The sequence below is a fragment of the Triplophysa rosa genome, linkage group LG4 (assembly GCF_024868665.1).
Source record: "Triplophysa rosa linkage group LG4, Trosa_1v2, whole genome shotgun sequence".
NCBI classification, from domain to species: Eukaryota; Metazoa; Chordata; class Actinopteri; order Cypriniformes; family Nemacheilidae; genus Triplophysa; species Triplophysa rosa.
The window spans coordinates 22,512,960-22,539,085 of record NC_079893.1 but is presented as its reverse complement, the minus strand read 5'-3'; the positions used below and the strand labels follow the sequence as shown (position 1 = coordinate 22,539,085).

Below are 26,126 nucleotides of genomic sequence, written 5' to 3'. Positions count from 1 at the left end.
GTTGATTTTGTTGCATACATAATTAATCCAATGTAAAATTGTAACTTTTTTGTCAAAATTGTTTAGTCATATAAATGAAAATTCATTCATAATTTACTCACCCGTATAAAATCCAATGTAAATAACTTCCTTTCTACAGCAAAAAACTGTTGTTTATTATCTGTCACTGCATATATATATATATACACATATATATCTATATATTTTTTTATTTATATTCAGATGAAGAAAGTAAGTTATATACATTTAGTAGGCATGAGTAAATTACAAAAGAATATTTACGGCACCCCTTATTTTTGGGGAAAACGGCAGCTACAGTATAAGACTGCTTCGTCTTAAATTTGATATGTATGAGAGAAAAGCATATCACATGCTGATACGCACAGGACCGGGGCTGCTTTTACAAATATTAACTACACTAGAAAGAGAATTAAAAATGGTAGAATAAGCTCCCATTGGATGTGTCTGTTCACAGCTCCCGTCATCAGAGATATGAGTCGCTCCACACATTCATCTCATAATGGAAGCAAATATAACAATCCTACACACTCAGCACTTTGCCTTTCTTAATTAAGCCAAAAGGTGTTAATGAAAGTGATTAGATAAGGTCTTCTTAAAGGTTATTTGCGCACAACACCTGTTAGTCCCAGGAATTTTAATAAATCAGAAGAAGTGACAGGAGAGCGTGTGGAGGAAAGATAATGAAAAAATCGGCTCCTCATTTACTTCATTTCCCCCGTTTTACTTAAAAATGGCTGTCCTTTACATCGCTGTCAGCAGCTTCAATTCTCAATTCAGGGGCAGACAAGCAAAATAAATAAACAAAACAACTCAATTTATTCTCAATTGGAAAAAAAATATCTAAAAGATTTTTGCGTGAATAAAAATATAATCAAAAAAGTGTGTGAGGGCGTGATGACGTCTCCCCTGCAGAGACCCCAGAAAGGCAGCGGAAGTGCGGTGGGGGGCCCGGAGGAAACCTGTCACCTGAGCATTCTTTGAACCATCACAGCTGCTTTGTGCGAATGAACTGCAGAACCCAAGTAAAAAGGGGCGAGAGAGAGCGAGACCGACGCTGCCATCACTTCTCCAGGTTTCAAGCATGATCAAATTTGCACATCAAACCGCCAGGGCCTGTTAACCAGCCATTGTGTGCGATCGCTCATGCGAGTGGCGCATTCCAACGATGACTAGGTAAGGTCTCTTAGCGCCCGACACAAAGGCGGGCCTTTGATTGGGCCGCTGGAAGGTCCCCTCAGGGCCGAGGGAAGCAGTGGTACAGGTACAAAGAGTAAACGTGAATGTATGGACTTCATCCTGCTAGATATTGACTCTGCGGCCGGTCATGATAAAAGAGTGTGATAATCATAATGTTAGGCTAGAGAGGTGTGACAGGTGTGCAGAATCTGTGTAAAGCCGACTTGTGATGAGACTGCAGTTTTAAGACGTTTAGAAAATGCATAAACATTTTCTTGTGTTGTTTACTGAAAGAATAAAACGGGTTTTTTTATATCACAAACAAGATCATGTGAGATGTAAGCAGGATCCAAAATAACTCCCGCCAGGCACCAAACGTGAGTAAGTTTGGTGAGCTCAAAACAGCTTCTGGTTGATTTTTATACTAAATATTTTAGCAAAATATAAAATGTAAATACAGAAGTTAACAAGTTACTCTAATGTTTGCTGATGTAAACAATGTGAATGATTTAAATCAAAATACATATAAACCATAAACAAAAAAAAGTATTCTAATAATACTGCAAGTCATTAAAATAATAACAATAATACAACCACTAATAATAATAATAATAATGTTGTTGTTATTAATGTTGTTGTTATTAATTATGTAAATAATACTACTACTAATAATAATAACAACAAATGATGATAATAATAGTAGTCCACTTAACATTGGCAAGCGTGTCGAAAAGTTATTTCTGGACCCTACAAACATGTGTGCATCAGATGAAAGTGTCCCTGTTCGCGCTGGTTAAGTCTGGATTGAAAGACTGAAGAGAACTCAAGTGAGCCTCCACTTACCATTCTCACTGTCTGACTTGTTCTCATGCTCCGTGTCGGTCAAGGTCAGCGCCGAGTTGGAGCGACTGGACAAGCAGGAGTTGCGGCCGGACTTTACACCCCTGCCCCAAAGGCGCATGGCACGCTCTGGTGACATCACCCTCTCGTTCTCATTGTCCACGTCTGAGCCTGCCCCAACAGAGTAGCCGCGGTGGGGGAGTCCCATCTCAGCGCAGAAGGCCAGGCCACGGCGCGAGGCTGGTTCACATATTCCTAGCTGCCTCAGGTTAAAGTTCTGCCCTGTAGGACATACACATGAACAGTTTATTTACACAGTGAGAATATATAAACACACACATATAACACTTGGAATAATAAAATGCTATGGTATACAAAAAACACAGTGAGAGATACTCAACATGGCCTAGTTAAACAGAAGAAACAATCAATCAAAGAGACACCGAAAAGAGGCTCTTTGAAAGTCTGACTGAGGTTTTCTGCGCTTATTTCTGCAATGTGCTATTTTAGTATCACGAGAATGAAAAAAATAAATGAGAGACCACTAATACCCCGGATGCCCCTTCCAAACACGCACAATTTTAAGTACATGAGGATGAGAAATCAGAGTTTTCTCACTGGAGGGAGTCCATTACTCACAGACTGGACGTCATGATAAGCGGTTCTCAATGTGGGAGTGGACTGGACAATTCCACAATGTATGCGTGTGTGTGTGTGTGTGTGTGTGTGTGAGGGGGGGTGGCTCGGGTATGCTTTCTTTAGGGTGAGGGAAGCCCATAGAGCACTGGTAAAACACAAGCTGACAGGTAAATGGGCTTTGCTGGCAACCGGGGAGCCATTTGTGGAGCGTTGAGCAATGAAAAGCTCCAAAGAAAAGGGAAGGGAAAAGAAAAATAATGCTGTAAATCAATAGTGCAATCTATCTTTTTTGTTTTTGGTCTCTTCCTTTTTTTTAAGCATGGGAGATTGTGTCAACTGACCCAAAACCTAGACAGAAAGACGACTCCCTTTCTTAAAACACACACAAGCAAACGCGCACACACACACACACTACACAGAAGGCAAGCTAACACCCCATGTGTGGAACAAAGAGACTATCGAGTCTCATCAGACAGTCATATAACTGCAGACTTAGCAGTCTGCCCCACAATGCACTGCAAATAGGAGTCCTGATCGGTTTTTGGAACCGCAGAAATAAACACAGATGTCTGCTTAAGAGACTATGTCGTGCGGACTAGCTCTTGCCCAGTGAAAAAAAGTCACGTCGGCATGATATATATCCCATTGGAAAGAAAAAAATACAAATGAGATTTTCTCAGTTGTTTCTCCTATGAAATTAAGACTTTGGGCTCAAAACACCCCACAAATCTCTTGTCTCCTCTGTTCTAGCAGAGATCTCGATTATGGATGTCTCAAACTGTGCAGAGATTTTCCATTCTATCAAGGACTGCAAATAAAAGTCAGATATGTCATCGCGGATGTCTCATCACATTCTTTAAGGACCAAATTATCTGAACAGTTCAATCCACGTTTTATGGTTCTATCTATGCTATTACAATTGTCAAAATGGTTTCGATTTGTATTTCTCCTAAGGACTTGAGCGAGAAACATCTGGGAGCAGGTTGGTGATTTAAATCAAACATAACTGAGATCTCTGAAATCTCAGAGCTATACACTTTCATTTAGATAAGTGCAAAGACTTGCTGCAGTTACAACAGAATATAATAAATAAAGTTGTAAAGTATTTGTTAAAATGAAGAAAAAAACACAAACAAAAACAAGCATGGCACCAGCAAGATATCCAAAAGTACCTAGTGCGTACTTAAGAGTAAAAACTTCATTAAAAAAGCATCGCTAAACGCGTTTAATATCACTGATCAACAAACAAACCGAAAGTGTGTATTCTGGCTGTGAAAGGTGGGCTGCCACTTGACTAATTGTTATTCTTTAGCACCATGTTGCTTGGCAAGTCTAGTTGTGCTAAGTGAGCTTGAAAATGAGCTTGAAAAATGTGTTTCGCAGTGAGACGGATGATGTCTTCTCTGTTCACCTTCTGCACATATTTTATAAGGATGCAGATGAACTGCAGCAATTAGCTGTGAGAGGGAACGCGGCGGCAACATGTCTAAACAGCCGTTTACACGCTTTTTAAAACTGTTTTAATGAAGTGACTGCAGTCTCTAGGGCTGTGCACGGTTTCATACTGAGGGAAAACCGCTGCAGAAATGAGGGATTATTTATATCCACGTCATGTCGCCACGGCAACAATGACAAGACATAGCTGATTTTCTGTAATCAACCTGTCATATTACTTATTCTAAGACTTTATTTCTGCAGTTTGTGGGGGTGACGGGGGGAATAAAATCACTTTCAGCATACTGCTGTCTTAAGCGTTTCCACCATTTGGCAATCTCACAATTAAAATCAAATTAGTTTTTGCACTGAAATGACTGAGATGGAGGTTATAAATACAGGTGCTGTTAAAGACATGATGAAAAACAACAGAAATGTAGGTGGACACAAACATGCAGAAACTGTGTGAGAGAGAATGTGTCACAGATGAGAAAACATCATCATGCCATTGCATGTACTTAAGCTATTCTATATAAAAAAAAAAGAATTATTATACATGATATTGATTGAATATGATATATAGCATAACATATATGAACATAAATGTAAAATATGAATAGCCTACACATTACATTTTTATTTAGCTCTAAATAAAAAATGTAAATGCATGAATAAAATATATGTAAATAAAAAATAAACTGAATACCTGTACATTGTGTACAATTTTTACGTAAACAGAAAAAAACGGAATAAAATAAATAGTGTATAACATGCAAATAAATGAACTACTCAATTTTAATATATGAATAAATACTATTTGTATTTATTTACACACATACAGCACCAAAACAGACAAAAATAATTTATATATATATATTTTAAATCCACAAAATTATGTAAAAAAACCTCCTTTGAATCTTAACTTTAAATTTCAAATTTTAGACGATTTTAAAAAGACTTTCAATTTAGCACCCACTACGACTTACTGTATAAATCATTTCCCATTCTTTTTTTTGTCTGGATCTAATGATTTGCAAACTCGTGTTGTGTGGAATGAGTGTGTGGAGCAGACGGCATTCCATGGAGGAAGCTTATCTGCCATGGTGATAGGTGTGTGCTGCTCTAAAAACAATGAAGCCCGAAGAACCACAGCGGCAAAGAGAAAGCTTTCCTCACATTTACAGAGCACCAGAAATACTGCTGAAATATATTGCTCCCTAAAACGGATCATTGATTTTGCCGTTTACAGGCAGATCCTCGTAAGTTTAAGTGGTGGGGAATTCAAAGAATGCTTTTTTTCCAAATGTCTTTTCATATAAAAAAGTGAAATATTTCATATTTCGTTAAATAATTATACAAATAAGGACGAAAAGCAATGTGAATTGAATTAAAATATCCTGTAAAATGAAATATATTTGATGATGTTACAAATTAAATAAAAAAGGTCATTACACATGAACCTTATTGAGCCCCAAAATTCCATATTAAAACAATCACTATAAAAGCTGCACATTTTTATGCGATGACTATAAAGACTAAAAGAAATACGTAAAATCATCGATCCCTTGCATTAACACAGGAATTAATAAGGGCTATTAACTACAGAAATAATCGGGGTTCCACTAAAGTTCAATTAAAATCATATAACTTCCAAATGAACAGCGATTAGTGTAGATGAAATTGTACAGGATAAGATAATTGAGCAATTACGGCTTTTCTGCTCAAATATTTATGAAGTGTTAATTTGAGTTTGAAAGCAATCAATGAACTGGTAATGACCTTTATGGAACTTTGTAATGGAACTAAACGGCAGCGCTTCCCAGCGAGCCTACATTATTTCAGATCTCCGTAATTCCAATCTGCCATTGTTGTGTAATGGCTAATTAACAACTTGGGTTCACCCGCCTGGTCCTTTATATTTGGTAAATTAATTATCTGGCTTTTCACAGTGGTCTAAAGGCTAGAAATATATCACACGGGAGGACTTCTTTTCATGAGGAACGGTGTGCGTGTTGAGGTTAGGGCAGGGAACCGGGGTTAGGTTACGTCCGCCACGGGCTGATTATGGAGAGAGTGTTGAAGAGCCAAGCGCAGTTTCAAGAGCTTAACCGTGTCTGTACTACATCTGCGAGTGCCTTTGCTCTTCCGCCGACTCCCTCTCTCTCGCTCCGTGATGGAGTGGGCTAACCTGCATAATGGTTCGAGGCAGGCTGCTCCTTTACCCCCTGCTGTAATCTGGTGTCACTTCCTGTGCTTTCTAAAATAAACACACTCAACAGACAGAGCCTGTAGCACTCCGGTGACTGATAACAGCTAGACTGACCTTCAGCTTAACACAACACTTACGTTAAGGGCGCACAAATACAGGGGGTTAACCTCTATCACAACACACAGAACCACAACACCCAGGGAAAAAAAACATCTGACCCAAATCTCAGGCTTGCGCTAAATCCGCGGTGCCGCACTCACCTTTCCTGGTGTATATTTGGATGAAGCCTTAACCCAGGAGAAACAAACACAACAAAATGAAACACAAACAAAAACGGAAAAAAAAAATAAGTCCATGACTGCGATAGAGTTTATAAACCGAGGGTTGCGTGAATGGTTTCATACCCTCCGCGCACATAATTAGTAATAAAACTGTGGCCGACCGGGGCACATTGCAAACTTCAGAACAGTGCAATAATGCTGTTTATGTTTTTATGGTGCCATTCATTAATGCCAATGGGACACGTGGGCATACGTTATAAGGGAAACTTCAGATCTGAAAATGAGAGACCGGGCGCAGGGGTTTCAGTGTTGCTAATCAGAAGAAATGCTTTATTTCTGTGCTCTGTCGCCATTTGGCGTGTGTCCATAAATCTAATCTGTTTTCTTACTACTTTATTTTTCAGTCAAAGAAAATAGTGTGCGCAGTTGTGCCAGACCAAAATTTAATTTCCTGTAATTATGTATAATTATGGCTATATATCCGATATATATCATTTTTTTAATGCGATGTGTGTTAATGCGATTTTTCATGTACATATCTATGCGGGATCAAAATTGAAAGCGTGCCAAAACTTAAATGCGAAATTAAAAACTGGATTTGGTAAATACGCTACTCGCCAGTTGGCTGATGACTTTATCGCAACACATGGCAAAACACCACTTAAATTGCATCATACGAGCGATAATCTTACGCAAACTAACACTGTATTCTAACACTGCAAGTGATTATGATAACAAATAAACAAATCATTTACTACCACAATGACGTTTACTTCATTGAAAAATTTGGTCTAGGGTGTTTTTTTACTCTGGACCTGAGCGTGGTGACACATTCTTCACATTAAGCCAACAAAACAAAAAATATGAGGAACAAGATCACATTGCATTCTCACGGTTCTATGCAACATGCAGTTTCACTGAGGTGACGCAGTGACCTGTCGCATATTTGTCACAAAAAGGTAAATAACCTCACTGTCAAAGGAATTTTCTATAAAAATAATGCAAGATACAGCTTAATGGCCAGCAAAAAAACGATCCACGAGACAAGCCGCGCGAGTTGTTTTTAAAGCATGCACTTTAAAGCTATATGACATGTGACGTCTGGGCCGGCTGATGTCACACTAGTTTCATCACTAAAGCATGAGCTGCGCAGGTGACTCACCTTGCCGGGTGTACTCGTCTGCCTCTCGGTGGACCATCTCTTTGACGTGTCCTCCGTACAGCAGTCGTGAGGAGTCGTGATCGAAGGCCTTAAGGGTCTCACTAGAGCTGTAGGATTTCTGGGTGGGCACGCGGCAGTCCTCGCTGTCGCCGGACGAGCCCGTGTAGCGGCGATCTTTTTCTCTCCTGCTCTTGGTCAGCGAGCAGTAAGGCCTGCGTTCTTTCACATCCATCCTGCCCACATGACGCGGTGTAACGCAACGCAGCAACCAACTGGAGCGCTTGCACTCCACAGGCTCCACCCAACTGTGAGCTTACTTTTGTCTACCTGGAGAGCGAGAGAACAGAGGAAAGAGAGAATTAAATAACGTGTAAACTAGCGGTTGCATAGCACACAAAGCTGTACACTTAATCTTGCCAGGATTCACAAATCCTCTCCACCTTCTGGACTGAGACAGCAAGACGGCATCAGAGCGCTTCCTCCTGCGTGTGTAGCAGACATTCCTGGCGGTTTTGAATGTAGTGTCAAGTTTTTGTGAATGTGTGTGTGTGTCTGTTTACTCTGAAAACAAATTGTTTTAAAAACAAACAAAAATGTGTTGTCCTGGGAAAACACATTTTGTGTTACTTTTAACTACTTTTTTAACACAAAATCAACACAAAATGTGTTAAAATAATACATTATGTCTTAAAAGTATAACACTGCGTGTAAATAATTAACACATTCTTTTTGAGTGTGTATGTGTGTGTGGCTGTGCAATAAATAAATATATAAACACAAAAACAATATAAATATTGCACAGTATATTATTATTTTTATTTAGAGTCAATATTAAACAGCTATTGTAGTAAAGAAGAATCAGTGCAATCTTTTTTATGCAAACACACAAAACGGCTTATTTTTTATGCAGTTTCTCACTAAATGAAGGACAAATAATAGTTTCCTTTTAAATAAACATCACTCCTCCATGTACGCAATTTCACAATAAATAGTCATTTTACAGAGATTTTTACAATTTAGAAAATAAATTATGAACCGTTTTCAATTCACTGCACAGTTTGAACTTATCAACTTGAACACTGCAAGTTTTTGCTGCAAGTCATGAAAAAGAAAATGAAGGACCATGAAAATAATCTAATGACAAGCTATTTCAAAATCTTAATGACTGAATAAAAAGCAAATTAAAGTCACTATAATATTTATGATGTTTAATTTTATACTGCCAGAAAAATCATCGTGAATACATCAGAAATATTCAGTATGTTGCCCAGTCCTAGTGCACACACTCAGTACTGCAAGTTGCTGTCTGTGTTACTGCAAAGGAATGGTTTTTGGGAGTTCATAAGCTTAAGAGGACAGGATGGGACACTGTGTGGGCGTGTGTGTGCGTGCGTGCGTGTGTGTGGGTTGTTGCTTAATTGATGACCGGGTTCTTTAACCTGTTATATGTCAAGAGTTACTGATAACAACGATACAGTAAGCAGAAGACTGAAACAAAATACCGGATAAGAACATCTAAGGCGGAAGGTATCGAGAACGGAAGAGGGAAAAAACAGCCAACAACCTTTCATTAAACCCTGCCAGCAAGAATGAATAAAATCTACCTACAACATGCTGGGAATCGATGAAGAAAAAACGAAGAAAACGTACGAAAAAAACAAGAAGAAAAAACATTAATGAGAGATGGTGGAGTAATAAATGATGGTGAGGGCCCTGGGGTGCGTTTCAAATGTTTATTAGTCCAAAACCCTCTGCTTCTAATTCTGGGTCCTGATAATCGCTGTACTTTCATTTCATTCTTGGCTGGCCTTCTTTTGGAGCTTTCCCAACGTGCATGCTTCGCTGTTCATGCTCGAACATATTTTTTTCACTCTCCTCTTCCTCTCCTTTTTCTTTTTTTTTGGCCAGCACCCTCTGTGTTTTTGGACACGTCATGCGTAGGTGATTTTAAAAAGCTTCCCTATATGGCCGTGTTAGAGGACTGGAGACAGGATAGGGGTTGGGGTGTTTTTATACTGTTACGGGGTGTTTCCTTGTTTTACATGACAGAGAGAAGAGTCCTGCCACGACAAAAGAACAACCATCGCAACACAACAAAACACTGACACAACACACACAAACTGACACTATGACAGGATCCTGTCACTCTCACTTAGAACTTTCACCAATACTTTGCTCTTTTTCTGTTTAAATTGAGATGTATACAGTATATAGATACTTATATACTTTTATTTTATTTTTATCATAATCTGTATTTGTGCATGCTTATATTACATTTTTTGTGCTTTGGCAATGTAAAAATTTGTTTTATCATGCCAATAAAGCTTTGGATCTTGAATCTTGAGGAGAGAGAGACAGAGAGACAGAGAGAGAGAGAGCGAGAGAGACAGAGAGAGAGAGAGAGAGACAGAGAGAGAGAGAGAGAGAGAGAGAGACAGAGAGAGAGAGAGAGAGAGAGAGAGAGAGAGAGACATAGCCGCGGCGTTTCACTTATGTGAATAATGAGTGTAGGTAAGGGCTAGCGATTACGTAGGGGGCTTGGTTGGTATGTGTAGCCGATAGCGTCATTGTGGTGGTAGGGTTAAATCAAAATGGGTGCTAGACGACGGGAGGGAGACTGGGGAGTGCGGAGTTGTGTTATGGTGGCATTATCTCTGAGGGACATGAGGGTTTACGTACCTGGAGTAGTAAATGGTTGCGATTAGATTTAGCTGTGAGAGAGGGAGAGGAGGCAGAGAAGAGAGAGAGAGAAAGAGGAGGAGACAGAGAGAGAGAGAGAGAGAGAGAGAGAGAGAGTCACAGTGTCTGTTAAGTGTGAAGGTGCGTTTGAGAGCGTGTGAGTGCTGACGGAAACAGCAGAGAGCACCTGAGGTGCTTCCTACACAGATCAACGCTCTCATTGGCTTGTTCTGAAAATAGGCGTGACTTCCTTTGAACCGGCTTTAATGCGATAGACACTGAACTCACAAATAGGAGCATGCACACACATGTTTTTCTATCTGATGTTTATTGTTTTTTTTACTGAGCCAAACCATCATGCATTTTTTATCATTTCATAAGGACATAATTTAGTGTGTTTAATATACAATTTTCCTTAGGCGGGACCATTGGCTGGTCTTCACAATAAAGGCAAAACGCGCACACACACGCACGCGCACACATGCACACACGCGCACACATGCGCGCACACGCACACACACACACACACACTGCTCTCCTCCAAAGCAAAGCTTAAGTCTGTCGCTTGCCAGACCCATATGTTCATCTTACCGAAGTGTGAATTACCATGTTACCAGAAGTTATATTTTTTATTGACCATTAATCTTCTTACCACCATCGTAAGAAGCAAAACTCTAAAGTATAAAAACATTTATTAAAGCCTTGGACACGTAGTATAAAATATAATTTTTAATAAATAATTCGAAAAAATAAATAAATGCGCCTTTGTACAACAGTGCTGAGACACCAAGCGTTAGTCATCAGACAATACATTTTTTTATGAAAAGTGAAGAAAAATTGATGAAGGAAAATATATATTTTTCTTATCAGATGAATGAAAAAAACACCCTTTTGTCTGTGAAGAATACGTGTGGCATAATTATCTGATTCTTCATAGGCATCATAAATGAATTAAAAGCGGCTGATCAAATGCATTATTGGTAATTAAATTCTTAATTAAAAACTGTTGCGGTTCGATGGCTAGCACCAAGCTTTAAATAGGAAAACACTGACATCCCTAATACAGCAAACAGTTCGTACAAGAGGACTGTCAAGGTAATTTGAGTGCTGGAGATAGAAAAAGAAGAAAAAAATCAGGCCCGCTGAAAGATCATTTACGTTTGCCGTCAGAGAGAGTGAATATGTTAAATGATCAATGAGGATCTATTAGGGCATCACGCTCCATTAAACAGAGCAGGACCAGTGATGTCATGCACAAATCAAGCATCTTATTGAAAATAAATAATTCCATGTGAAAAATCAAGTTGGGAGAGAAGAAAAATCTCAGTGCAGAGAATCAGAAAGGATAGTTTATTTGTGCATTGAAGAAAAATGGCCGTGCCTTCTAATAAATCAGATAAACGGTGTCACATAATTTTTAAAACTTTAAAACATTTCCATCTCATATGGAAGACCCATGCTGAGAGTCTGACACTGAGATGTTATTGCAAGCAATATGTATTTATGATAAACAGCGCTAATGATGGTTCACAGCAGAGATGAATTCTGGATTTTTCTGCCCTCAGACAGCCAGAGGGGAAAATACTCGGACGACAAGACAAACTTTAAAAATCCACTGTCCTGTTGTGTCTGAGAATAGCAAAATAACCAGTCCATATTGCTTCAGCAGACGAATCTCTGACAGTCACAGTTTTATCTTTTCCACAAACTGCAAACCTATTGATCGTTTCCTCATTATTCCCTCTTGCCATTGGTTAGAAAAACATATGCCATTGGTTAAGCCAATATTGCAATCTTTCAAACTTGTAGGTTTTTGGGGAACATTATTAATACAGGTAAAACATTTTAACATAAAAAGAACTACTACAGCTTTAACCACCTACCAGACTATGAAACCCGACGTGCATAAGAAACAGCCCTGATCTGTGTGCATATGTCTTTGTGTGTGTTTGTCGAACGAGTCGTTCCGTGTAGAAAGATCTGTGTGTTTAGTGTGTGAAAATCATGTGTGCGCGTGTGCTTGCAAGGTCCGTGAGAGCGGATGCAGGAATCAAGTCAAGCGGAAAAGTAACACTTGGCTACATGGGGTGGGGGGATTTCAGCTTAAACCAGCGTTGACCAAAGCTGAATATTCATTGTTTTTACATGAGCATGTGCATTATGTATGTTTGCACAAGTCCTTCTGGGCTTCATAAATGATCTGAGGCTGTGCCTGAGCTTGTGGAAATGGACAGTACAAAGAAGAGAAGGACCACTAAATATTGTTAAAAATAATGTAATACAATAGATATTAACATATATTTAAAATGATAAATAATTATATACAATTAACATATGTGATGTCACCTCTAATATGGCTGCTGAAGAAGTGAAAGGTCTTCATTATACAGACAATTTGTCTTTTAACTCGTGATTTGAGCCGAACAGAAAAAAACAAAAGGATATTTATGTGAATGGAAATATAAAATCAATTATTATTATAAATCAAATATTAAATATAGTATCAAATTCTAACTTAGACAGTTGAGGAGAATTCGCCACTGTAGTAGCTGTACTTGTAAAAGTATTGTTGATGCTGAAAACAGCTGTCGGGGGTTACCAAAATAACTATCGAGAGAACTGACTTGCCTCAGGGACTGTCCGAGATGGCACAATTGAAGCATCATTGCTTTGCATTGTGTGCCAAAACCTGTGAAGTCCACGAGACTACAGGGCGTCCCATTTGTCATTTTAGGTTGCCCGCGGGCACCCCCATTGTATCCACTATATACCCCTTTGGCGAAGGGACAGCACCCTTGTAAAATCTGAACTCGGAAAGACAACCCAAGGGTGTAGGCAGTTGGAACATGGCCAAGATGGCCGCCGATTGAACAGACTCGCTGAGAAGTGTTATTGTTACACATTCACGCTTTTGCCTATAACATCAATTTGAATAGCTCCCTTTCTCTGTATCAATGCGTAGGTTAATATTCTTATCACAACAGCCAGAAAGAGAAAATGAGAAAGTGTGAAATGGTAAGTAAGAAAGCCAGCTAAATTACCAGCTGAGTACACTTGAAGATGAGTTCATTCAGAAGGTTAAAAAGCAACTAAAAGGAACTGGGGAGAAATATTCATCTCCTGCAATGCTGCCAGAACTCCCATCATTCTCAACAGCTTGGAAACATCAGCTGGGCATTTCCACTTTTATGAGAATTCTCTCCATCTCTCTTCTTTTTTGGCCGTTGGGAGCTTGTAGGTTTATGTATTGCCAGCTTGTATGATTTGATAGCTCTGGAACACAACTAACGCAAGCCAGACCAGCACAACTGTATCTAATATAAAGTTAGGAGTTCGCTATGAAAGAAAGGGAGGGAGCTCTGTAAATTGGGATCAAAGGAAGGAAAAGTTTAGTGTTAGCTGCTGTCAAGATCTTTTGTTTATCCCGCAAATGCCATCATCAAAAAAGCAGCTTTGCCCTCCTGCCGTTAATCTTTTCTATGACTGTTTGAATCGGCGAGATGAAAGGAGTGTGGAATTAAAGAAGAAGAAAGAGAGGAACGGACAACAGACATTAAAAGAGCGAATGTGACCCATTTTCCTACAGCAGAGGATTACCTGCCTGAACGCCACCCGGGTTTTCCACTATATTCTCTCTCTCTCTCTCTCTCTCTCTCTCTCTCTCTCCATTCAGAGACTCCTCTGTTGAGTAATTGTTCTGGGCTAAATCATACCGAGCAAAAACAGCTAACTTGACCTAAGACCAAAAACATAACTTTTCTCTTTTACTCACACACACTCTTCATGGGGACTTGACATATACTTCTATTGTTTTATACAGATCTAATGACATTTTCTATCCCCAACCCCTAACACCGCATCCTAACCAAACGCAACGCGACGCTGCGACACGCGATAAAAGGTATCTTTTCCATGTTAACCAGAGGTTTTGTCTGAACCATCCGCGACAGCGCTGCGCGACGAGCAACGGCCGTTTCTATTTCTGCGACGTCGCGGCTGACAGCTCCGCCCACACAACAGTCTGTAAGATCTGCACGTCATGAATATTAATCGCCAAACATGGATGAGGACAGGCTATATACGTTTGATTAAATACGTTTAGATTCTAAAATTATAGCTTAGCGTCCGGTGAGGCATCACTGAAGTCATGAGAACAGGACGCATCTCTCTTTGTGCACTCTTCAGCTGCAGCGTGCGAGGCTGCGTGGACAGAGAAAAACTGTTCTGATTGGCTGTGTTTTGTGATTGATTGTCGCGTCCCGCGTTTGTTTGTGTACAAACAAATTGCTTATCGCAGGAATCTTATCGCATCGCGTTTGGTTAGGATGCGGTGTGATCGCACTTCTAAACCTAACCCTCACAGAAATACTTTTGCATTTTTATATTTTTATGAAGCATCATTCAGTATGATGACGGACACACACAGTACTTACAACACATGCACAAAGTGCAGTATATTAAAGTAAAACAGTGAGTGTTGAGGCTCAGCTGCTAGAATGTGAAGTAAGTCAAACAAAGCATGAGAGGTTTTTTCTTTGCTTAGACAGCTGAAAAGTAAGACTTCTAATAGTGAAATATGTTAAAAATGTCAGAGCCATGACAAACCTATTGTACAACTAACAACATTCATGAAATGCCAATAATGTGAAACTGTAAGTTAATGTTTCGGCCAGACCGGTTTTGCTGAGCCTAATCAGAGGGGGAAAAGTATTATTTATATCTTTTTTTACCTCCAAATATTTAAATGGAAAATGTATTCATATATACACAATAGAAGAAGATAATACCAATCAATGTGCATTCCTACCTCTGTCTGCCATGTAAAATTAATATCCAGAAATTCTCCAAATCCAGTGATTATGTCCTCCTTACAAGACCTGCATTACCCTGATACTTTATTAAAGGTCCAGTTTATGAAATTTAGTGGCATCTAGCGGTGAGGTTGCGAATTGCAACCAATGGCTCACTCTACTACTCCCCTCCCTTTCAAAGCACTATGCTGGCCGACACAGAACTAAGATGTCGTCACATTTTCGCTTCTTTGCCAACGGAGATAACGTATTTACAAAACGCGTTCTGTAGAGCAGTTTGTCTGTTTAGGTCTACTGTAGAAACTGCAGAAAGGGGACCCCCGGAGAATGTAGATAGAAATAGCTCATTCCAAAGTATAAAAGCATAACGTTTCATTATGTAAAGTCTTTATACACCTCTGAAGAAGTTATGTATATTATATTGCATTTCTGTAACTAGATCCTCCAAAAATGACACATTGGACTTTTAAGCCAACTTCGTTTCAGAAAAACGGATAAAAACTTGTTCCCTTACTTCCGGAAGTTAACCAATCAGATTGGATCTGGCTACTACAGCAAGGGCTTGCCAGTTTTGTGCAATACGCTCAAATGGACTGCATTTGTGGGCGTGACTTCTGTGGTTGTTTCGGGTGTGTGTATGGTAGGCAATTATCTCCATCAGCAGAGTGGTTTAACTGTGGGAGCAAGGCATTTAGGCCCTATGCTAATAATCTGAGATCTGTTAAGAGACAGACTCAACAGCTTGAGCTCATCAGACGCTCGCCCCAAAAAGTTGGAAAGAAACACAGAAAGAAAGGGTTTGAAAGACAACGGGCGTGAAAGTGAGAGAGAGAAAGAGAGAGGGAAGGGCGCGAGAGTGTTTTCACCCTGCAGAACACCCAGACACTGACAGTGAGGGCTGGTAAAATTGGAAACAGAGGAGCTATCGACGTGAGAAAAGCGGAACATATCAAGGTAGGTGGGGGGGGTCGGATTTTACAGAGGTTGACAGAGGCTCCTTGCGGAATAGGAGGGTTCGACGTGGCTGCGCATGGTGTGAAATTGAAACTTTTGGACGGTGTTGCAGCCGAGCGTCCGCTCACCGGCGGTACATAATCACCGGAACAGAGGCTGTATTGGAGGGGAACGGACAGAAGAAAAGTAGCCCGAGACTTCATTTCCAGACGGCCGGAATGAAAGCTCTGCTCAGTGAAGAATGGTCAGAGATAATACGCTACAGCCCGGCGGCATCAAAGCGCGATTCGCCGCAACTCTTGTCGTAACTCAAACTTTTTCTTCTTCTCACTGAAAGTATAGAGGCATCATTAAAATGTTTCAGTTCAAATGCTTGTCACTCTTTGCTTTGAGAAACATTCAAAGTCGTGTCCCAGCACGGCTCCCGTGCGTCACTCCGCCGGGCGCCCCCGTGTCAAGCGCGCCACGCCAAACATGCAGGAACGACAGACAGGCCCATATTTTCCAGAGAGAGAGAGAGAGAGAGAGAGAGAGAGAGAGAGAGTGCAAAAGGATGAAAGAGCGTTCAGGCAGTTAGTGAGCGTGTGGGAAGAAAAGGAGAAAAGAATGAAGAGAGATGAGCGCGCAAGGGGGAGAAAATGAAATAGAGCGCCAGTCTGTTAAACATCGCTGATCACCCAATATAAACGACATCATTCCTCTCAACAAATCGCACCCAAATGCTTTCAGCTGGAAGTGTTTACCTTCTCTCCTGTGTATGTCTCTGCTTTTCTCCGTTGGGTGATTGATGTTGCCTGGCGGTGATTGGCTGTAAGTTTAAGCTGACATGCTCAACAGGATGCCACCCAGCTCAAAATTGGAGAAGCCCGTTCTCTAAACTTCGCCATTAGCGGCGCTAATTACGAACAGCCTTCAGTCAGAACCACTACAAACACACTTAAACATACACACAGGCACCTGGACGGAAAACACAGACTGTTACAACATCAAGAAAACGTGTCTAATTTAGCCTCGAGCTGTCAGAAAAACTCAAGACGTTTCAATCTTACAAAACACAGACGTCATAGGTAGGTTACCGTGAGAATTACTTTGCAATAACTTTGGTTGCCGTTGGTTACTATTTATGTTAACAGTTGGGATTTGCTGTGTATTTTTTCAATGAACGTTATCCCACCTATGACTTTCTTTACAGAAGAATTTAAGATAATACAAATTTAAGCTATTTTTTACACAATGGAAGTGGATAGGGACTACAGAAAAAGGTGGTCACCATATACTTTTCTTATATTATATAATTCTTATATAAAAATATTCATCTGGACATTCTGGAATAAACAACATCAATGTTCTAAAAAATTATGTTATACGTGTTTGTAATGACATATTCTTTTTTTCATCATTTAAGAATTTATTTTGAACACAATGGAAGTGGATAGCGACTACAGACAGATCTTCTTTCACTATATACAAAACAATCAGCTAGACACTGTAAAATAAATAACCCCAATGTTCTAAAAGAATAACATCATACATGTTTTTAATGACATATTTTTTTCATAATTTAAGATCATTTTTAACACAATGGAAGTAGATAGGGACTACAGGGACTAATGTCATACTTGTTTGTAATGACATAAGAGTAGGTAAACAATGACAGCATACTGTATACATATTCATATCCTTTTAAATCCAGAGAAGATTATGTAAATCACCAGAAGTAATCTGTTACGTTAAACAAATGTATCTACGTGCAACGTGTCTGAGCATGTTGTCAGACGACTATGTGAGCGTGTGAATATAGGACAGCGGTGTTGAGTGCTCGCTGAAATCTGAGCCTGTGGGACAGGCCACTAATAAATTGGCCCCGCTCCTCTTAATCTACGTCGGGTGTTTCAAGTGGCGAGCAGTTGTTTCCAGATGGCGGAGGCCTGAGTTGTATGTGTGTTAATGGCGGTCAATGGGCTTTAGTAAGGTTAGGGGGCGAGTGTCTGACGGCAGCTGCTCAACACACAAAGGAATGGCCTAACACTGACGGCTAATTCAGATGAGGACAGGACTAATCCATTCACACACATGGTGTAGAGTGATGCACAGAGTGCACTTTCTACACTGCACTGGGAAGCTATTATTGCTGATTCATTGTTTTATTTATTTTTGTTTGTAAGTTTTGTATCTACATTCATCTGTCTGTAAATATACATTATTTGTGTTTGAATTGTTATTTGACCTATTTTAGATCAGTTTAAGTCAAAAAGAGAGAAAAGAATGATTTAGTTGTAATACATTTTGCAATAAAAAACGTATAAACTATTATGTTTATTATATAAGATATGACAATAAATCTATACACAATAATATTAACAGCAATAATAATAATAGCAATAATAACAATGCTATTGCTAATACTATAATAATAATAATATTGCTTTCACATCTAATCACAGTTAATCGATTTCAAAATAAATGTTTATCTTTATATAATGTGTGTGTGCATGTGTGAGTGTGTGTGTGACATGTATATACAACATGTACATATTTAAGAAATATGAGTAATATATATTTATATTTCTACATAATGTAAATTACTTAAATATTTTTTATAATTAAATATAAATTATATGTATTGATTTATTAAGCACCGTAATAATAATATGATTAATAACAAATGCATAAACCACCATGTTTATTATATAAAATATGACGATATAAAATATATAATAAGAATAATAAATGTATAAACTATTCTGTTTATCATATAAGCTATGACAATAAATCTATACATATACATCCATACTAGTGCTGTCGATCGATTAAAAAAATCTGATTAATCACACATTTGAACTTAATACTGGTGCGCTGTCTGACAGAGATTCACTGACGCATCCTTTAGCCCGTGACTGTATACACCACACTGGACCTCGCGTATGCGTTGTGCCGCATCCCACAGCTAGAAGCTGTCTATCTTCACTGAACGCGCTAAAGCAACTTTTTCAAACTGCGCTTAAGTGGTTTAAAAGCATGTACATGAATAAGAGTGTGATTATATAATGTAACGCTAGACAAAGGATGACAAAACAAAAAGATGCTGCGTTAATTGCGCTAAATATTTTTAGCGCGTTAATCTGAAAAAAGGTAATCGCATGCGTTAACCATTAACGTTGACAGCCCTAATACATAATAATAACAAATCTACATTACTTGCAAGTAATGTAAAAGTTAATGTGATATTACCATCCTGAACTATTTAAATATTCAATTAATATATAAAACAACAAGGAATCCTAGTTCATGTTTAAACAATTTTCTACATTTATTTTCTATTTACGCACCTTCAGTGAAATATGCGAATAATTCAAAGCTAATGCCAGACAGCACAGCACACATAAATACAGTCGAAAATGAATCCATAAACAAACATAACAGAGAAAACAAACTTTTGCCCTGGGAGCAGCACAGAGCCTTCGGAAGCACATGTCTCTCCCTCCCTCCTCTCATTTAGTGGTGGCATAACCCAGTCATCTCAGACACATCAGCCAATCTGTTAAATGAGAAAGCCATCATCTGAGAGAGAGATTCATCTGGTGAATCTTTTAAGAGGAGTTCCAGTAAAGCTCCATATGGCACAGAACAGCAACAGCAGGCAGCCCGAGTGTGAGAGAGAGAGAGTAATGGCTAAAGAGAAAGATGCGGAAAAACTACACGGGTTGAGAAAGGAAAATCTTCTGTAATCTTCTTGATAACGTTATACAAACTAAGCCCAAGCAGTAGACCTTTCTTGGGGTCAGTCACACATGGTGTCTAGATTCTAGATGATGCTGCGCGACAGAAGACAGATGCCTCAAGACACATTTGTCAAGGGCTGAAGTCATTTTCTGGAAAAGACTTTCTCATATCCCAGAATGAGATGTAAAGACAACTACACTAGGCTATTTATAGGTTCATTTCCTCGAAAAGGGTCTCTGGGCAACCTGTTTGAAAGCAACCATTATTTTGGTTACAGAAGTGACACACTTGATTTTAAAGACGTCATTTTCCAGACCAGCACAGACGGATGTAGGAGAACATCCTCCATTCCAGGTCACCTCACTCTGCATCAACTGTGTCACTCGGATGCGCTCTCTCTCCTTCCTTCACTCCATCCCTCTATGGTCGTCTGACCCGATAACCCGCCTCTTATCAGAACAGAGCAATGAGGTCATAATTACACAAAGAGAGTATTAATCCCACCCAAGAGAGCATAAGGATTAAGGCCACGATACAAGCTCCTGTTATCGGCCAGCGAGAGAGACACAGCTCAGTGACAGTGACAGCTCCCACTATACGAGGGAGGTCGAGTAATTTAATAAGCCACTCGGGAAACAACAGGGAGGATGATCAGCACGCCGGGAGCTGCTTCTGAGCTCAGAGAGTGAGAGCCAGAGGAACCATCCAGCTGTTTCAAGCATCACACACACTCATACACACTGGCATAGCTAATTAAATCATAAAGGACTATACGCAAGCATGCTCTATCATATATATTTGTATTGTCAGTAGACAGCATCTAAGCATATAAATTGAAAGGTTAGAAGTGACTGATAAAAACAAAACACGCCAATTAAAACAATTAAAAACGAACGCACGTACGAGGCAATTAAATAACCAACGGATTCCAAATAAAGCGCGGGGATCAGAAAGAGATTTCGAGTTATGAATATTTGCCTTCAAATTAGACTCACAGCAAGATGCAGAGTGAGGAGGTACAGGTTGGTGAGACACGGATCTCTCCACATTTTAACAAGGTTATTTTCAGGTGTTTCTGTCCTCGTGGGAAAGAGGAATTGGCTCGTTTTCATTTGATTTATTTTTTGGCATAGAACTAGACTATTAACTTCACAAGTTACATTTTAACAAATTAATTCCAACGAAATTTACAACATACTTTGGAAGAGATGAAATGGAAATAAGCCCAAAGACTGACTGTTAGATTAAGGTGAAATATGACTGATAAACTTTTCTCTATCGATGCTATGAAAATGCTCACTTATTTCTACATGAGGACATAGAAGTTCATGTTGTCAGAATGAATGATATCTGAAAAAACTCTCAGTTCTGAGTAGTCAGACATGACCTCTTTTCACCAAGATTTCTGGTGCACTTTTTAAAACGTTCAGTCCAAGTTAAAGCTACGTAAAGAAGTACTGACAAGGTTTTTCAAGAGACTCCGCAGGACGGAGTACAATAACAAGTCCATTTAATTGAAACGAGATGATATGCAAACAACACCGCAAACACTTCTAACACAATTATATAGTACTGTATAAGTACTGTAAGTTACAACTGTGTGGCAGTTATATTAATAACACATAAAACCCTGCTCTCATCTTCTGTTTAGGGCACTCTTGTGCCCTCTTTACACTGCACAGGCAGCAATCTGAGGAGCAATATATACCACCAAAACGTGGATATACACAGGCGGTTTAAAGCTGCTCTGAGGCGGCATAAATGCATTTCACAGGAAATGCAATTATGGAAAAACAATGTTTTCTTTAGTTTCCCCTTTTGCGAAGTAAAACGGTGTAATTCAAATGGTAGTTTCACTTTTCAGAACAGCACTTGACAACAGAAAATGTCACCTGCAAGCTGAAAACTAAATCTTACTGCACTAAACAAACTGTGTGCAATAAGACCAGTAACGTGAACTACATAATATAAGTAACTAAATTTGACTTAAGTTTATTGTTTTATATTAGGAAAATGATGTAATCATTTACAATTGCATTTAGTTGTATGTTCTGTTTCATGTTCAATGAGCTGCAGTAAAAACGTCTACATGTGAGCCATTAGCTGTTTGGCTAGAAGAAAGTGAACTTGATAAACTTCACCTGGATACTTTATGGATATGAATCAAGGACTCATTGGCAATCACCTGTCAAGAAAACCACATGCTTCTGGATTCGATATATCACTGGTAAAAAGTGAATGGTGAGAACAGGTGCACAAATCCGGTGAAGTTGACGATTTTAATTAATTGTTAATTAACTACTTAAATAAATACACTAGAACAAATCAAATATAATTAACTTTTTCGACATATAATTCATTTTAAATGATCTTTGAACATTTTATTTATTTTTTTAAATGCATTATTATTATTATAATATTCTTAATAATAAAATGTTATAATATTGCTATTACAGAGGTGTCTGTTACACAGCTTCTCACAAAAGCTTAAATGATACTACATTTGCCAAATAATTTGTCAGTCGCTCACTCTTAAAAAATTGAAATAAAAAGGTAAGTAAATAAATAAATAAACTACAAACATTTGGGAGTCACTCCATTTGTTGTGGTCTGTTGCTTTAAGCAACTTTTCAGACTTGAGCATAGCCGTCACCTGTTTTCAATCTGTGGTATTTCAGTCTCTCTAGAAATACCACGGCTGTCTCTCTTCTGATGCATCCATTTGTCCCTCTTCATCTACTCTGATTTAAGAACCTCTTTTACCTCACTTGTCAGACCAACCGCCTCTAATGCCAGATCTTCTCTCAAACTGAACTATTAGACTATTAGCTTTGGTTACCGCTAGTTGATCTTCGTCTGATCGAATTGACAGGAAACAAGGCACACACTGACAAAGTTAAACGCGGCTCTGATGTGACATTTCATTTCCACAGAACCAAAGCCACAGCGGACTTGGCCTTTGATATGAAAGGCTGAAGTATTTTGGCTTTTAAGCAGCATTTTACCTTCACACAAGTCTGCTCATTGACTTAACCTCAAGGGTGTGAGGACACTTTTTCTTAGGCTATAGGTGGTCTTAGGGTGTCAAAATATTTGATAATCATGGGCGGCGATTAATTGGCTGGATCTTAGTGCTTTAACTCTCATTCTATCAACCTGACGGGGAAGGGGGTGGAGGTAACATGGCCCCTTACAAAGCAGCCATTGATGAAATACTTTTTCCATGTCCTCTGCTTTCACTGATAGCACCAGCTAGCAACTTTCAACCAGACAGATGCCGGACAATAGCGTGATTGTTGAGCTCTCTGGGTCTGGGCAGCAGGCTATACAGACTACAATATCAGACACCGGTTACCAACCACTCTCATATACTGTATAATCTGGAGCCAAAAAACAAGGAGGGAGGGGATACAGTTCCCACAATCCTCCACTCACACTACATAAGATAAGTGACTCTGAGGCTACTGGGGTAGAGGGGACAAAACTTTGGCCGTTTCGACGAGAGAACTGGCAAGGCATGAAAAGACACGGTGCAGAAATACTTCCTCTAAAAGGAAGACAATATTCCTGACCTACGAGAAGGTGGGACAGTCTGTGGCCTCAGAGATATAGACCATCAAGAGAACTCTTTCATAATGTGACAAACATCACCGCTTACCCTCTCTCGCTCGCTTCTTTTATTCTTTCTCGCTCTGTATCTCTCCCATCTCTTTATGGACACATCAAGTGGATTTTAAAGGGAAAGGGTTATTTCAATTACACAGACACAAGGCGAGATCAGAACCTTGCGGACGGCATAATAACTGCAGAACAAAGGCCTCTCTGCCCAGAATAATATACAGATTAGAGCCTATTATCAGATATAGTTGCCCGATGTCTCTGAAATTCTCGCTGTCTGGTTTTCTTTTCTTCAGAAATGACAGGCTCACCTCTGAACTGAAAGGACTTCCGTTGGTCTTTACCTGTCTTCTAATTTTGACGCCGGATTAGGCAGAACAAAGTGAATTGTAAAGTTTCAGAGAAGCGTGAAAGTGAGGAAAGTCCACGGGCACTTAAGTTAGCGTGTGAGGAAAGGGATTAAAATGTCTTTGTTTTTGGAGTACGCCAACAGTAACTTCACAGAGCAGAGAAGAGACTTTGTGGAGACTTGGACTGGCTCTGCATGTATACTGGATACTTTTGGTGGTATCGGGTCACAGATATTTTGAAAATATACCATTTCATGACGCCTAAGTTCGCTATGCACAGGAAATAGATTAGGATCTCGCTCCCTACGGTCTGAGGTGTGTGTGCGTTGAGGGATTAATCAGCATGCATGCGAATGGTGTGATATTACCTTACAGACTCACTTAAACTATGGGTTGATAAAGTCATTGACAGGTAAGGTCACAAATCTAAAGGGGCTGGGAACGCGCGCACACACGTTTACTATCTAAATGAGGACATTCAATGGGTTTCTATTGTTTTCATACACAGCTAGTTACAAGTACTTTAACTTCACCCTAATCCACAGAATAATTTTTACAATTATGAAACAACATATATATTTCGTGTTTTTACAAATGGCAATGTCTTTAAAGTTTTGCTAAGATTTGTCAGGTTTTGCTCACTTTTGGGTACAAAATTGTAGTTAAGTGTGTATACACACATTTACGGAGCTAACAAAATACCATTCTTCTTTTTAGCTGTTTTATATACAGCAAATTTGTAGTAACTATAGTCTATTACATTATTATTATTATTAGTAGTAGTAGTATTAGTAGTAGTAGTATTTATTGATATTAAATAAAAAAAAATTAATAAATTAAATATAAACAAGTAAATTAAATGCACTTTTTTGCATTTATAGCATAAATAATTCATTAAACTATAATTGTCATAGATTAGAACATCCCAAATATTTTTATCAGGTTTAGAAAGTTTATCCAGGAAAAATTTACTTTAGCTAGGTAGCTATACGCAGCCGCTGGACATTACTTTACTGTAAATACTGATGACATGAAAGTTGGCTAAATTATGTCTAATGTACCCCCACAATGTCTCATCACTAAAGCTCTTGTACATTTTTCCCAACACCAATCATTAATATACTAAAAATATACAAAAGCTGACTCAGACACTTGTGTCGGCATCACAAACTTGCATTCATAAGACACTTTTTGCTGCTTTGTGGAAATGGAAAGTCATGAGATTAACAACCTGTTGACATCCCTAAAATAAATCACACATTCTGTTTTATAGACACAAAGCAAATCATAAGAAGCAAACAAAAAGCCCTGGCTGGAATCATACATTCAATCTCTTTATTAAAATATGTTTCATTATAAAAAAACTCCCTACACACACACACACACACACACACACACACACACACACACACACACACACACACACGTGTACACAGCATCAGGTGGTCTAATCTTTCTTTTAACATTCATTATCAACATCTACATCTCATGCAGCGACCTTGTGTCAAATTCATCCTCCTACAAGACAAAGCCACACGTAACCGACAGCGATTTTACCCTGATTCATCACAAGAAAATAATTCTATTATGAATTGTGGAATCTGTTTGGATTTTGAGTCCGTGTCCATCATCTGAGTCACGTATCAAACATCAAGACAGGTTCCCTCTCAGGTCAATGGACTGTCAGAGCGCTTCATTCCGGGTGACGGGACACGGTGATGTGATTCTTCGAGATTCTCCTTCCTCACCCTCCCTTGCTCCAGGCCTTGGAGTCCGACTTATAAAGGCATGCCGGAGTCTGGGAATTTGCAGCTGCAGAGTTGATTTCCCTGTGCAGTTCGCCGCTCTTTGTTAATATTGAAAACACAACCCAACTGTTAGGACGGCCCGCAATGGCCCTGACGAGTCATTATGTTACTTTAAAGCAAATTACAGTACCCTCGGTACAGACAAAAGGGACTAAAATGAAATCCGTTACGGTTTCTACATTCTTGTGACGGGCTAGCGAGGAGATATCAAAGCCCTTTTCCCCCCTCTACTGACCTAACGCTCACCTCCTCATTTGGCTCGGACACATCATTAAGAATATGCACGAGAGCCATGTTTTTATTCTCCGGTGCTGTACTACAGCAGTATTGTAGTTTGTTCACGGACCCTAAGGGCTTTCTGTGAGGTTTGTTAACAGAATGAAGCATGAGAAAGGGCCGTGGATAAGCACCCGGGGCAAAC

At 39.2% G+C, this 26,126-nt stretch overlaps 1 protein-coding gene across 13 annotated transcripts in view; it reads right to left on the bottom strand.

Moving 5' to 3' along the window:
• Nucleotides 1–26,126, bottom strand: part of tenm3 (teneurin transmembrane protein 3) — a 308,707-nt gene that overhangs the window by 205,126 nt on the left and 77,455 nt on the right. For all 13 annotated transcript variants that reach the window (XM_057332728.1, XM_057332730.1, XM_057332729.1 and 10 more), the window contains exons 2-3: nt 7,763–8,089; nt 2,041–2,319 (exon numbers count right to left, since the gene is read on the bottom strand). In XM_057332728.1, the coding sequence (XP_057188711.1) occupies nt 2,041–2,319; nt 7,763–7,994 (511 nt within the window). In that variant the 5' untranslated portion in view covers nt 7,995–8,089. The remainder of the gene's footprint in view (nt 1–2,040; nt 2,320–7,762; nt 8,090–26,126) is intronic.